Raw genomic sequence first — 15,987 nt, 5'->3', positions numbered from 1 at the left:
ATGTTTTCAGTGCAGGGATGTGTCTTTTCATCTTTTAGTCCAGAATGCCTTGCACAGTGGAAGCACTCTATAATAGATGGTTGAAGAAGTATGTGTTGAAATATTGCATTGGATAGACTGAATTGAATTCTAGCTGGCTTGGTTGATTTGGGAGAGGTGTTCCAGGAAAAAGGTGAGCTTTTATGACAGATTTGAAAGGGTGGGAAGAGGAGTACATAAACTCCATCAAGCAGAAAGAGAAAATTTCTGTTGTGGCAGAATTTTAGACAAAATTTTAGTACCCCTCTTACCTCTTCTCCCGCCAAAGAAGTTTGGGTTCCTTCATAGGCCATTGAAAAAAATGTCTGGATGTCTTTTGAGTCCTTCCTACTCTGAGAGAAAAGTAGGTAATGATATTTGTCTTTTTCAAAATCTAAATAACCAAGGATTAAGCTATTAATGCAAAACTAGGAAAATGCCTCCCAAATAGTGTTAGAATAAACAACAAACAAATAAACTAGTATCATATCCACCACAAAAGTAAAATGAATTGACTAAATCAGATATCATCAGAGCAAGAAAGAAATAACATTCTGCTTTTAATGGCAAAATAAAAAAAAAGAGAAAGAAAGCGAGAAAGCAAGCAAGCAAGAAAACCACCAGTGGGTGCTGGTGGCACTCTTGCAAGTTGTTCTTCGGTACATTGTTTAAAAACTTTGAGCCTTGGGTTAAGCAGAAATAGGACCAGAGGCTTCCATGGAGGAGAAATGCCCAGGTGTGGAGCCGCCTAGAGGCTCAGTCAGGTAGCTGGCTGTTGAAGCCTTAGCTTGGCTTCCATCTGGTCCAGAAGAAACTAAGAACACAGCCAGGTTAGCTGCCATGGGGTGGTGATGGATAATGTCTGTGGCTTGATTCTTAAGGAGCCATGAATTCACTGCAGTGTGCCTTGGCCATATGTGAGCCCTGGCCATGTGTGAGGATCCCCTGGGAGGAAGAGGGGAGAAGCCACATGGCATGTCTTATACCTCTCCTCTAATTTTAACAATCACATTTGAATAAGCCAGAGCCTTTCCTTTCTCAGGCAGCCTGATCTGTAGCTTAGAGAAACTGCGTCCTGATTCCAGGGGTACTGGATTTTGGGAGGCAGCAAAGGAAGTATTGGTTGGCCCCTGAAGTTGAGCCTTCTGGAGGGCTCAGAGATGAAAGAATTATAAAATTACAGCATGGAGTAGGTGGAACCTTAAAGACCCAACTCAGGCTTCTAGACCTAACTCAACTTCTCTACAATATCTATGCCAAATAGTCTAACTGAACCCTCATAGTGACAGGAAACCCACTTCCTCTGCAGCACCTCATAAAGCTGGATAACTAAACTCACTTCCTCTGCAGCGCCTCATAAAGCTGGATAACAAAACTCACTACTTCTACACCATTTCATAAAGCTGGATAACTTTTCCAATTAAACCCTCCCCAAGAGTCTCATTCCAACCTTTGCATGCTAGCTCAACCATCTGCATAAGCGCATTCTACACCAAGGCTCTTGACAACCTCTGTGTTGGGGGTGGACTGTTCTTTCATCACATTTGGGGGTTCTTGTAGTTTTGGGGGGCCCTTTCTGTAACTTAGGGACCTTCTTCCTCTGCAGATCTTTTATTAATCTCCTCCAACTATCCTTCACCCAGGACTTTCACTGAATCATACATACTCTCTGGGGGCAGAGTCAAAGCACTGGAATTTTTAAAGCTCCCTGGGTGAGTCTACTGTGCTGCTGAGGTTGAGAACCACTGCTTTGTTCCCTCAACCTGGTTTACTTCTTGAGACTCATGCTATGGAATCAGACATCCCATATTTGAATACTAATGCTACCACTTGGACAATTCTTTGTGCTTTTGTAATCTTTTATGTGGGGATATGTGGTAGAACACAGCACCTACCTCAGAGTTGTTGAGATTAGATGAGAACACATGTAAGTCCAGAAAAGTCTCTTGCACATAAATGCTCTATAAAATTTAACTCAGAGTGTGGCATGGGGTCCAGCAAATAGTAACACAATAGTTGTGCTCTTCCCTTGAGCCAGCCATTGCTCTAAGCACTTTACATGTACTATTCAATACATTTAATTGAGTTGAAGAGCTAGTTCCAGAAAAATAAGCAAAATGTGTTTTCAGGATTTTTTTCCCTGGTATGAACTACTGTCCTAAACTACCCATTTATTTCACACCTGGAGAACTTCTTGTAATGCTTGTCATCCCATATGTCTTCATATCTTTTTAAAAGCTCTTCCACAAAAGTTCTGCACATTTCAAAACATGAAATGTTGATGACTAAGAGTTCATCAAGGGTCAGTACAATATCTTTTGTTACTTCCCGTCAGGCCTAGTGCCTACTAATGGAGCTAGCCATGTGGAATGACTGAACTAATTAATCTAGTAAGAGACTATGATAATACACTTATGCAAAGGAGATGGAGAAAGATGGAATTCCAGTGAATGGTGGGGATTTTGAGATAATAGTACTACAAAAGGCCTACTATGTTCTAGGCACTTTTCATGCATCTAATTTTACAACAACCCTAGGAGGTGAGTATTCAGATAATCTCTTGTAGTGTGATAAATTGCCCCAAAACTTAGTCTTTTAAAGGAACGTTATTTTCCTTTTCAACCTATAAATAGATGGGGTATAGCAGGGACAGCTCCTCTCTGTTCCAAGACTGGTAAACAAGGGACTGGTGTATTCACTTTCAAGACAGCCCACTCTTGTCCTCCAGCCATTATGGAACCACTGTGGAGTCCCAGGCTTCTCACTCTTAGCTCTCTGCTGCCTTTGGGTTGGATGGGTTGGAACAGAAAGCTCTTGCCATGAGAATACGGCTCTCTACCTCAGCCTCTCCACTCCCCATTCCAAGGGGAGTCGTGTCTGTGCTTGGGAGGAAGCCAAGCCAAGCAAAAGATTTCAACAGAGAATGAAGGAAACACACCCACTGAGGTTCTCATAGCAACATAATCACGCACAGGCAGCAGCCTATTTTGGTGGGAGCTTGTTTCAGCTCCCCTCCTCCCTGGTTAGTCACAGAATGGATTCACAAGCAGAAGCAGTGTGGGGTGGGGGGTTGGGGAGAGTACTGGACTGAGAGCCCAGAGGCTGGGGAGCTTGCTAAGGGACCATGAACAAATGTCCTCCTCTCTCTGATCTCAGGGTCTTTTTCCGTAAAAAGAGAGGATTGGACTACAGAGCTGGGAGAATTGTTTCTGCTCTGATTTTCTTTGACTATACAAGAACTGAGACTCTCTGGTTGGGGGATCAGCTGTCGCCCAGAATCTTTTGTCTCTGAGAAAGATGCTTAGAGGAAATGGAGTTCAAGAGGGTGAAAGTCATTCTCTAGTTTCACCTTATTCACCCCTCCCACTTTCTGCATGTGGGCAGTATGTGAAGGAGGAGGAGAACGACCAGGTATTGCAGAAGACTCTGCTCGCTTACCCCCAGCTAATCAAGGTCTGTGATCTGAGGAAGGAAAAGGTTAAGGCCATTCATTTGCATTTACTTCTTCCCCAACACACACATGCACACACACATACAGGGTTCCATTAACTCAGTCACTCAAGCCTCTTTTCATCCTTCTTACTCTCCATCCTTTCCTCTCCCTACCTCTCACTTCTCTTCACTCATCGCAATGTGTCCTCTCTTTTCCCTAAGGCCAGGTGATGGAGGCATCTTTAATACTGACCATGATTCTGGCCCTTGTCTTCAGTGAACTCGTGGGTAAGCTGAGGACAATCAGATTCACATTTCCTGGCTGTCGAAGGTGATGACAAAAACAAATAGAGCAGGTGGGACTGACCTCTCCAAATAAGTACAGGCAGGGATTAAGTGAAGACAGCCAGGATGCTCAAGAAGCATCTTTTAGGACCCTGTCCTTGACTCTTGGGTTGAAAGCTTGGAAGTGTAGCTGTCTGTCTTTAAAAGAGTCAGCATGAGTGGCCTGTTGCAATGGAAGAGGCAGAGTGGAGCCCGCCCCCTTGGTTTATCTCCCACCCACCTGACAGATGGCCAGTAAGACAGAGAAAAAGAAGCTCTCAAAGTGAAGACAGGAATGCATTGTATAAAAATTCACACCCCCTGCCGCCGCCCAAACTCTCTTTAAAAAGGATGAAGAGAATCCTAATGGGTATGTGACGTCCTCCCTCTTTCCCATAAATGGGATTACAAGATCTGGCGATGATGGGGGAGGGCACAGGAGGGAGAAATGTGTGCGCAGGGGGCTGCCAGGAAAGACTGGGATGGGGGAACACGACTGCAGTCGTGAACCCAAGGCTCATCCACTTGCATTTCTCCCAACCTTTTTTCCTAAGCTGCTACCTTCACCCCATCCTCTCAGCCTGAGAGGGGCTTGGACACGCATTTGCGTTGGACAGGGGAGAGTGCAGCCAAAAGGAGAGAGAATGATCCCATACTTAGTCCTAGAGTTTAAGGAGTTAAAGACCTCCCCCACCCCCCCATTCAGCACCCATCCCTTCATTCCCCAAAGTAAGGACCCAGGAATTGGCAGAGGAGCGAGAATTGGGGGTGGAGTGGGGTGGGGGCGAGGTTAACGGTGGCCCGGCCCTGTCCAGAGCTAGCCCACAGTGGGGGGACACGCGCCCGGGTTTAAAGAACCTGCAAGAGTCCAGTCCCAGCGCCTGTTTTCTCCGAGCCTCTCGCGTGGCCCCGCAGCGTCCGCGTAGCCCTTGCCCTGGCTCAAGTTTTCCATAGAGCCCGCGAGTGGAGGCTGCCAAGAGACCCCCGGAGCCTGGGAGAGGGGGGCGGGCCCGGGGGCGCTGGGGGCCCTCGGTCTGCGCCCAGCCACCGCCTGCTCTACCGAACCTCCTACCCCGCCCCCACTCACCGGGCTCAGCCCCTAGGAGAGACGCGCAGGGAGCGTGTTGCTTCGCCCAGCCGATCCGCAGAAGTTGAGAGGAGTTGGTGGCTGCCTCGGGCCGGCCGGACTTTGCCAGCAGCCGGGAGAGGGGACGCCGCCGCCGCGGAGCCTTCGGGGTTGCCTCGCTCCTGCTCAGCCCGCAGCGCGGGTGGAGAGGGGCGGGGAGGGAGTCGGGGTGCCCGAGAAGAACTTGAAAGTGTGTGAAGGAATCCGAACCAGATGAGAAGGGAGGAAAATAAAACAAAGTGGACACTGCAGGAAAGACTCAACCGTGGTTGATTGTATCGGCTGACGCTCCAGCAGAGGGGCTGGGTTGCCCCCCCCCCCATTCTCTCTCTCTCTTTTAAAGCGACACCAGCTTTCTCTTTCTCTACTATCTCTGTATCACCAAACCCTTGCTGGCTCTTATGGGCATGAAACACTCCTCCCGCTGCCTGCTCCTAAGGAGGAAAATGGCGGAGAACGCTGCCGAGAACACCGAGGTAAGAAGGCGAGACAGTCGGGGCTCTCTGCGACCCCGGCCGCCCACCCCGGACCACCGCGCCGCCGCCGCTGTCGCTGCCGCCGCGGCCACCGCCACCGCTGCTCAGCACCTAGTGCCAAACTTTCCCCAGCTCCATCCCGCTTGCTTCAGCCGGCCTCTGTATGTGTGTGTGTGTGTGTGTGTGTGTGTTGGGAGTGGGGGGAGACAGTGCATGTCTCAGGTCCCCTCCCTTTTGAAAATGCAAAAGAGCCGCTCTCACCCCATCACCCTCTCCTGCCATCCGCTGCTCGCTTCTTCTTCCCCCAAGTCCTACACCCTGGGCGGTCGTGCTCCCTGCCCTTTCCCCTGGGCTCCGTGAGGGCTCCCGCCTCCCGACTTTGTGCAGAGCGGGGATGGGTGATCGGGGCCAGGTCCGCTCCCTGCAGTGCCTTGACCATCTCCTGCCTCTGCCTCAGCTTTACCCTTCAAGCTCGAGTCAGTCCCCGAGCTCTCGGTCCGCGCAGCACCGCGGAGAGCTCCCGGCCTTGAGGAGCAGGGAGTTAAGTCTTGGGCACCACCATCAGACCTCTGACCAGACAAGAGCCGGGGAGAGGTCTGCAATCTTCGGTTGCTAGAGCCGCCTCAGGGGTGCTCCACCCGGGAAGGGTGCACTGGCCGCGGCCACCTTCAGCACCAGGGACAGCGCCCGCCCCTGCCGCAGCCGAGCCACCGCGAGCGGTGGGGGCGGCGCGCTGCCGGCTGCCGCGAGAAATGGGTCTGCAGCCACTCATCCCGCAGTAGCTTTTCAGGAGGTCGCTCTAGCTCGGCAAATTGCGCTCTAGCCCTCCGCCTTCGGCAGCCCAATAGCTGTCCTTTCTCAGTTGGCCCTGAACCTTAGAGCCCTGCTGGGTTGTGCGCCTTAGATTCGGGGCCGCGTTCCCTCTCCTCACACCGACTCCCTGTAATTACAACTGGACTAGTCCATAGGCTTCGGGCACCTGTAGTCACGGAGGGGATTATCGTGGGAGCCTCCTTACCTTCCTGGAGAAACGGTGTGCCGAGGTGGGGGCGGAGTGGGCTATGGGTGTGAAGATCATCCCTTACTCGGTGGCAGGAAAAAGACAGAGAGCAAACTCCCGTGCTCTATTAATAGCCGGTGTCTGGTGGGGCTGCCGTACATTTCACATATGGTTACCCATATGCAGCGTGGGGCGGGGATGGGGGTGTGGCGCGGGGATTGTCCCTCTGTCTTGCTAGAAAGTAAAAAGTACAGGGACCCTTCCCAATCTTCTTCCCTCGGGGTCTTAACTCTGCGATTGACCCCTACCTCACCGCGTAGGCAGCAAAGCTTTTAAAACCCTCTGAAAGACTAGAAACAGCATGCATCTGGCAACTGTCGATTTCGAAACAAACACGCTCTGGAGCTTAAAAGCAGTGGGGCGTTCAGTAGCTAATGCCATCTCCTTGAGTTAGGGCAAAGCCAGCACGCGTGCAACCCCCTGGCCACTTCCATTCCCTGCCCCCACTTTCCACCGCCCCCACCCACCCCCCCACCTGAGAGCAGACATTCAGAATGATGGTTAGTGCCTCAAAGCGGAGAACCAGCCTTACCAACCTCCGCTTACTCCCCGCCACCCCCGTCCGCGGCCTCTGATCGCCCACCCGCGGAAGAGATTTCTAAAAATAGCTCAGAGTCAAGGCCGCACTTTTGTAAAGTGTTGGGAGAGCAGGCACGTAGTAACAGTCGGTTCAGCCAGGTGGCTGGAGCGCTGGAAGCGAAAAAGAGCTCCCCCCACCCCCACCGCCTCCCTTCTTTACCCCACCCCCCGCGCTCGTTTTTTTCTAAAAATAGTTTGCGCGGGTCTCCAGCCCCTGCACCCGCGCGGTGGCGCTGGGTCTGGGTGCAGACCCCTGCCAGGTTCTGCAGTGCGCAGCGGCAGCTGCTGCTGCGCTCTCCACCTGGGTGAGGGTTAAAGGCGTCCGGGGCAGGCAGGGCAGCGCGCGCCAGGCTATTTTTACTTGCTACCCTCACGGCTCTGTTCTCCCCCTTCTCAGCAGTTGCACACGCCAGCTCTGCTCAAGGCATCAATGAAAACAGCAGTAGAGGCGGCCGAGATCCTGTGAGGAAAAAAAAAAAAAAATCACGCCGCGTGTGGGGCACAAAGGCGGAGGGGGAAGAAGCAGACCCAGCTGTCCTTCTTTGTGGGGTGCAGATGGGGGGATGAGTCTGGGGGTTCAGTTCTTAGCAACTTCCCCCTAGAAGGGGAGGAACCCAGACTTGGTCAAACGTGCCCAGCAGAGGTATCTAAGCAGAGTGACAATCACTTGGTTTTCCTCCAGAAACCGGCTGTTTTGGGAACAATCCAAGAGTACAGCAGTATTTCTGAAAATGGTATATTGTGGTTTGTCTCTATTTGCGGTTGGAGAGGGGCAAGGGCTTCTCTCTCCCTGTGTGTGTGTGTGTGTACGCTTGGTGACAGTAGTAGTGGTCCTTGTTCTTAATTCAACAGGCCTTTATTCAGCACCCTCTCTGCTAGGGATTATCAGGTGCCAGAGACCCAGAGATGAGCACCATCCTCCTCCTGCCCTCAAGGAACAGTGATTATTGGGAATATTGCCACATAATCCCGATGATGGTGTAGGACGCATCCCTGCCTTTTTGTTGCTGTTGTTTATAAGCTCTTTATCTCATTTTGTACTCACAATAATCCTGTGAGATAAGCAAAGGTTAGTCTTCATTTTTTATCCTCCATTTTATAGGTAAAACCCCTGAGGCTGAGACGTCAAGCAATTTCTGAAACTCCCCTGGTCTGTTAAGGATCAAGTCAGGTGTGGAAGGCAGATTGCCCCACTTCTGATCCATTGATTGCTCTTTGCCCTACACTTGCTATTTCTAAAAAGATGTCATGTGTGAATGGGAGAGGGTGAGGAGTGGAGAGGAGAAGATTCCTTTAGAGAGGAGAGATGAGAAGATTGGGGTTGGTAGGTAAGGAGAATGGGAAGAGGGGTCCTTTCACAAAGTCAAGGTAGGGAAGGATATTCTAATTGTTAGGCAGGAAGGAGGAAGTGAGGAATAAAAATACTTACATTGTGACCAAAGCCTTCCTCAAGTACAGAGCTGAGCCTGAGGACAGCAAAGTCACGGTCTTTTTGGGCGTGGTGGGCACTGGATGGCCCCGGCTGCATTATTTAACCACGTTGACCTCAGTTCCCTTATTTGTTAACTCGAGCTGAATCTCCTTATGGTACTGTATAGGGAGGGTGTGGGACACAAGAAAGGGCTGGGACAGCCCCTGGCAGAGGGGAACAGGCAGCTAGGTTAATTCCATTTACGCTTTCCCCAGCTCCCTCAGATATGCTTCTCTGCCTCAGCTGAGGGCACCACCACCCCCTTGTCAGCCTCTCCTCCTTCTCCCTGGATCCCCAGGTCTCATCAGAAACCTTTGAGATGTCTTGAAATGTCTGCAAAGCCCACCCTCCTTTCAGCCCACCACCGGGGGCAGAGGCAGGTCCTCCTCACCTCTTGTCCCCACTGGAGTAGCAGCCTCTGAACTCTTTGTCTTCTCTAATCCAGCCTCAACATCACTACTCAGCTGTCTTTCGAAAGCACAAGTCTGCTTAGTATCAGATGCCTCTTTAAAAACTTAGGATGTTTCCTTATTGTCTACAAGATAAAGCCGATTGCCTTAGTAAAAGAGTGCATGGCTCTTAAAACCTGCCTTATACAGTTCTCTGAAGCCACCACTGACTTCATGCCTGAATGTACACTGTTCCCTCTGCCTGTGCCACTCTTTCCCCTTCTCTCCGGGAGAACGATATTCCTCAACCTACAAGGCCCAACTCAAATGTCACCTTTTCTGGGAAGCCTTCCAGATCTGCCACTTGTCCCTCATCCCCTGGGAGAATGATCTCTCCCCTTTACATGTTCCTAACATCTGTCTCTCACTTTAACTACTGCAAGATGGTTGTTTGTATGTCAACTTATCCAGTTAGATTATGAACTTTTTTTTTTGTAGCCCCTGTGCTTAGTTTATCCAGTGCCTGACACGCAGAAATGGTTAATCAGTGTTGACTGAATTGATTCATGTGCTTCTGAACAAATTCATGAGCCTTTTGGGTCTTAGTCACTCATTGCTTGCTGAAAATTGAGGATCCTATCTCCCAGCCCTCCTGCCACACACTTACCTTGCTGTGGACCTTCAGACTCCAAATGAGTAAAGATTCTGGCAATCCAGGTGCTGCAGCCACTCAAAGCATGGGTTATTCATGGACCTATTCAACATTCAGCAATTATTGACTCTCACCGTGGGGTGGGATGTTTATCTGAACAGTAGAGAAGTGGATTAATCACAATGCCCAGTTTCAAACCATGGGAGATAATGGACCCTTCCAAGTCTCTTCTTTCTTTACTGATTCTCGGTGAAAGCCTGATGCATTACATACGGTGATGACTCCCTGGTTGGGGTTTTATCACCTCAAAGGAGAGCCCCCAGGGATGTGAAAAGAGTTTTAATGAAAGAGTCATTTTGAAGACTTTTTTTTTTTTTTTTTTTTTTTGAATGGTCTATAGACCTTCCGGCCCAAGAAGAGAGAATAATTATTGGCTGGGAAAAATCCTACAATTTGACAATGGGACTTGGGGTACCAATGAGTGCTTCCTGAGTTCTGGGGAGACCTGAGCTGACTTCTGACATGGTCTACACTGGTGAATTCAGTGAAACCAAGAGGAGACAGGGCCCAAGCCCACTTCTATGAAAATGGTTTACATCCACATCTCTTTGCAAAGAGTTGTGGGTGCTTACCACAGAGGATCTGGAGTCACACCACCTGGCTTTAAATCCTGGACTTAGTAGATAGGTCACATTGAGCAAGTTGCTTAAATTCTCTGGGACTCATAAGGTTTAGATGATGTAGAAATGAATTAATTCATGCAAAGGGCTTAGAACATTGCCTTGTACAAGGCGAACTCTCAATAAGTGCTTATGATTATTACCCTGCTAGCTTTTAGGAGTCCTGCCAAAAAAGTGCAAATTGTGGATGAACTCTCCACTTCCTCATTTCTCTAGCTGAAATGATCCATAAGCTATAGTCCATATCAATTTTTCTTCCCTCAGCAAGCACTGATTTGAGTCCTGTAGTGAGCTTGGGAGAATTAAGAAAATACCCATATATATATATATATATTTTTTTTTTTCCCTGGCAAATTTGGCTTTTCAGAGACTCCTAAATTGGCTTTTGGCTGTCAAAGAGGATTCAACACAACACTCCAGACTCCGATTCAGGAGAGAGTTTCATTTCCTCCTCTTTGCTAACTGCAATGTGAAGTGATTATCACATACCAGTGTGGAATATGCACGAATCTGTAAAAACAGTACTTACACCTTGGAGTCTACTGTGCCAGCAGGGAAAAAATGGCCAGCGTGAGAATATGTAAACTGCCAAGGTAACTGGAGGCAGCTACTGTGTTGTGGGAAAAAGCAGGTGTGTCGTACAGTTGTGAACAGATTTGGGAAAAGACAGAATGAGCACACACAAGAAAGGAATCGTATGCATGCCTCTGCCTCTGAGCACACCTAACATAACTCAAGACATGTAGTTGGCTGCTTGGTTTCTTGTTAAAATAGCCTCATGGAAAGCAATTTCCTCAAACCCCATGTGCATCTCAGTACTCAGGAAGTTCTTCCTTTAGTCTGAGCTCAATCTCTTCTATTGCAATATAGTCATCTTTCTTTATATGATTCTAAAAGAAGATGAAAACTGGCTGGTTACTTTTCTTTTTTGGGATGTGTGCCGGTTTGAATGTATTATGTCCCCCCAAACTCCATTATCTTTGATGTAATCGTGTGTGGGCAGAGGTATCAGTGTTGATTAGATCGTAATTGTTTGAGTGTTTCCGTGGAGATGTGACCCACACAACTGTGGTGGATGACTCTGATTGGATAATTTCCATGGAGGTGTTACCCTACCCATTCAGGGTGGGTCTAAATTAAATCACTGGAGCCATATAAATGAGCTGACAAACAGAAGGAACTCAGTACAGCTGAGAGTGACATTTTGAAGAGGAGCTATAGCCAAGAGGGATACTTTGAAGAATGCACAGAAGCTGAGAGTAGCTGCAGATGAGAGACAGTTTGAAGATGGCCGTTGAAAGCAGACTCTTGCTCTGGAGAAGATAAGATGGGACAAACATTCCAAGAGCAACTAAGAGTGACATTTTTAAAGAACTGCAGCCTAGAGAGGAACATCCTGGGAGAAAGCCATTCTGAACCCAGAACTTTGGAGCAGATGGCAGCCATGTGTTTCCCAGCTAACAGAGGTTTTCTGGACACCATTGGCCATCCTCCAGTGAAGGTACCCAATTGCTGATGCATTACCTTGGACACTTTATGGCCTTAAGACTGTAACTGTGTAACTGAATAAACCCTCTTTTCTAAAAGTCAATCCATTTCTGGTGTTGTGCATTCCAGCAGTGTTAGCAAACTAGAACAGGATGTATTAGACTGTCTCACCCTCCTTACTAGTGATTCCACTTCCTTTCTCCAGTATTCTAGCATTAACCTTCTCATAGATACAGCTAGCAGAGAAGAGTTCGAGCTTTCCCTCCCCAGTGTTATCCAGCCCATTAGATGTTTCACATGTCAAAGGGCTATTCTACTTCACTAGTTATAAGAATTCTCTCAAGCATCACAGCTTCTCCCAGATCTGTAAGGGGTGACCCATATGTAAAGATCTTTTTTTAAAGTGTAGTTTTGTAAGAGCAAACAGCTTGATAATGTACATTGCCATAAAGTCATAGAATCTCAGAACTGGGTGGAAACCCCCATCATTTAAACCAAGAAATGAGAACATGTGCCCCATATCAAAGAGCTCTCTGGTGTGGGTGTTGAGACCACATTTACTCCTAGGCCAGTGCTATTTATATCTCCTTTAAACTTAGCAGCTGATTTATAGTCTTTACTTTTTGTGCTAATTTTCTGGTACATCCCGATCTGTAATATCTAAAACCAGTGTTTCTCAATAGAAGATCTAGGAAATGTGCAAAATGAAATCTGTCTCCTTTTCAAATAATACTCAAAATGCTTTCATTTTGTAACACTGTGAGTTACATAGAATTATCCCCATTGCACAGATTAAGAAACAGAAGCTCAGAAAATCAGTGTTTCTTGCCCAAGATCTCATAGCGAGGAAGTGATGGAGCTAGAACTCAAACTGTTTTTTTTTGGCCACTGAAATTCATGCAGTGAAGGCATCAAAGAAACTAGTGTAAGAAACTTAAAATATGGGGAGAAAGATTGGATAATTAACAGGGAGAAACGTGGAATGTGGATTTGGAAGAAACCCAAGAAGGAACACCAGCCCTCCTTTCCTTTTCCAGGCCTTCTTTTCTTGCCAGCACTGTCTTGCTATCCTTACTCTCGCAGTCCTCAATACTATACCGTGTGGATGACAGGGACCTAGCAGAACTTGTGATAGGGATGATCATCACCTTACACCCCCACGTCCACCCCCATACTCATCTAAGTCACCCTCATGCCTGAAGCCCTAGGTGGTGGGCCAGGAAAAAAGTCTTATCTAACAAAGTACACCTCTTAGGAACCTAGGCCCAAGGCCATCCATTGCTAAGGTGGACCCTCATCCAACTTCTTTCTTGATCTGAAACGAAAAGCAAAGATTTCAGGACAAGGAACTTTGCTCTTTCTTATTTATTTTTGTAGTTGTATCACCCAACACATAGTAGGTCTGGGTAGAAAATGGCTGGTGAATGGCTAAATGAATACATAAATGGACCTGGAAATACTTGCAAAATCAATTCAATTCGTCTCTCTCTCGCTAAATTTCTTTCCTGCTGCTCACTCAGATGTTCACCTTGTCTGCTGGCTTCCCAGATCCTTTATCAGGCCTGCTTTCCTTGAACAATAACAGTAATTACAACAAGAGCTCTCATTTTAATGCCCACCTATGTGTTGGACACAATGTTAAGTGCTTTGTGAGCACCGCCTTATTTAATTTACACAACAACATTGCAAAGCAACTCCTGTTATTTCCATTTTACAGTTGAGGAAGCTGAAATTTGCAGTGGTTAATTATCTTGACCATGATTAGAGAACTAGTAAGTAGCAGAGATGGAACGCTCTCAAGCTCTGTGCTCTGCTGTTGATTTAGGCCTCACGTCTCTCCTTTATTCGTCTCTCCAAACTCAAGCTTGTCCTGCCCATTGCCCTGCACCAGCATGCACTTACCTGGAGATTTGGGAAGGAGCAGATAGACTTCAGTACTTGAGAAACAGCCTGTAACTGATTGTGGTTCCTTGTATTTCCCCACATCCTCCCAGGAGATTTACTTTGTATTTGTCAGAAGAATTGTTTTGCTGGTGGAATTTTGAGCCCCTTAATAGCTTATTTGAAGGGCTGTTCTGGAGGTCAGGAGGGACAATGACTTTCTTGGCACCTTCCAAACAATCAAACCATGTAGACCGTTGACTTCTTGGCTTGAGGCAGTTTTGCGTGGAGGTTAAGTGTGCAGGCTCTGAGGCTAGAACGCCTGGGTTCAGATCCTAGCTGTGCTGCTTATTGGCATGGCAAGTTACTTCACTTATCCATGCCTTCATTTCATCATCTATGATAAGGATAATAGCACCTTATCCCATAGGGTTATTGTGAGGCTTAAATGTTATTCATGTAGAGCACACATCTGGCACATGGTAACTATTGAAGAAAGATGAATTATTAGCAGTAATATGAGTTTATCCAGTGGTGTCCCAAAGGGAGAGCAGATAAACAAAGGGCCCTTGCTGGTGACATTATGCAGTCAGTGCTGGGACAGCAGCGGACACAGGCCAGTGCGGGGAGGGCCTCCGGCTCGGGCAAGTCATTCTCACCTCAGCCAGCGGGAGCCAAGACGACAGCTGGCGACAGGGCTCTTTCACACCCCGTGCCGTGGGGTCTACTGACAGTCCCCATGTGAAATGCCCCGGCTTTAGGAGGGATTTTTCCAGGTCAGACCTCGGGGGTTTGGCAACATCTATAAAGTGAAACTTAAACCTCACAGAGCTGTCTACAGATGTAAGAGAAACGGGGGTTGGGAGAATATCAGTCGTGTTAAATTGCAGGCTTTCTGAGGGAAGGGGCAATATCTCCGACTTCTCTGTCTCCTGACAAGCCTCCTCCCTAGAAAGAGCTCAGCTGTGGGTTGCTGAACTGCTTGGTGATTTTTCCCACATTCCTGCAGAGAGAAACTGAGGTATGGGGGAAGGGGAGGGAGAGAGAGGGAGAGAGAGAGAAGAAAGAGGAGAGGGAGATGCTCAGGCTCACATGGCAAATGGGATGTTTAATTACTGAGTTGAATTCTCTGTCCTTTTGGTCGTGAATCTAGTAGACTATGTTACCTGTGTGTGAGGTCTGACCAGTAGGGCAGCAGGTACAGCTAAGACAAATTGAGCTAATTCATTAGCAAATTCATCAATTAGGCCCTTTTGTAGCTCTATTGTAAAAGACAGTCTCTTGCTAGCTGAAGTAAAGTCAAGTGGTGGCCTTTCAAGGCTGGGCCTGATGGAAAAATGAAAGACTGCAATTCCCAGAGATGTGTTAAATTCAAGGACTGCATCTCTCCCTGACAGGCAGTTATGACAGCAATTCTCTAAGGAGGCTCAATCAGAGAATCCTACCAAGAATTACAGCCCATCTAAAGTGTAGATAGGATCCTAATTAGGAAATGTTCACTATTAGCATGCATTAATTCAACTTTTGCCTTCCAGTGCATAGTAGGAAGTTGATGAATATTTATTGAATGAAAAAAGGAAATGAACCTGTAAATTGCACATACCGTGACAAGCTTCCTTTTATTAGAATCTCTTTCTACTCTCCCTTCCCCAAAATTAAAAATCTTGACCAGGTAGGTGTGCAGGTGGCTTAGATACATTGGGCTGTTTTCCCAGAGTGATTTAGGGGAATGTTTTGGAGTCAGACCTGAGTTTGAATCTTGTTTTCATTACTGTAGGATTGTAAAACTCGCCTTACGGGGTAGCCATGAGGGTTAAATGCTAAAACATGGTAAGAAGCTTGACAAGTGTTTTCTCCTGTTTCTTCCTGTTATAACTTTAAATTTATTTGAGCAGCTTTTGTTTTCTTTTTAGAGGCAAATTTGGAGTTCAAAGTGGGAACAACCACTTCTAATGTTCAGGGAAGGTAGATATAAATGAGCTAATCTAGACAGACTGCAGGTGTGGGTATGTTTGTGTGTGTGGATGTATGCACACCTCTGAATCAGTAGGTATATTATATGTTATGTGGAAGAACATGCTCATACACTTACATATTTATCATATATGGTTTGCAATTCATAACACATAACACATAAGGAGCCAATTTAATTACTGACCTGGAGCTTCTGAGCTGGATGCAGGATCTGGAGACCCAACAGGGAGGGGAGTAGGTGTATGTGGGACCCAAGCTGGGGTGAGGCCAACGTGGGGGGAAGTCGAGGGAGAATGCTTAGAGACAGAGCTGAGAGTCAGAGCCAGGTTATGCTGCCCTGACTTTGCAGCTAGTGTGCAGTGTTTATTACATGCTGCGGTTTTCCTCAGGGCTGGGTCCAGGGCCACCTGCCCCTGTCCCCACTACACACCCTCTCC

General features: G+C 47.5%; 1 protein-coding gene across 1 annotated transcript in view; it reads left to right on the top strand.

The window, feature by feature from the left end:
- The first annotated feature begins 4,632 nt into the window (after positions 1 to 4,632).
- PRMT8 (protein arginine methyltransferase 8) overlaps positions 4,633 to 15,987 on the top strand; it is a 96,479-nt gene continuing 85,124 nt past the window's right edge. The window contains exon 1 of the mRNA XM_037847831.1: positions 4,633 to 5,376. Coding sequence (XP_037703759.1) covers positions 5,302 to 5,376 — 75 coding nt within the window. The 5' untranslated portion in view covers positions 4,633 to 5,301. The remainder of the gene's footprint in view (positions 5,377 to 15,987) is intronic.

Source organism: Choloepus didactylus, chromosome 8 (assembly GCF_015220235.1).
Source record: "Choloepus didactylus isolate mChoDid1 chromosome 8, mChoDid1.pri, whole genome shotgun sequence".
NCBI classification, from domain to species: domain Eukaryota; kingdom Metazoa; phylum Chordata; class Mammalia; order Pilosa; family Megalonychidae; genus Choloepus; species Choloepus didactylus.
The sequence above is the reverse complement of the archived record's forward strand: the minus strand, read 5'-3'. Positions and strand labels throughout refer to the sequence as shown.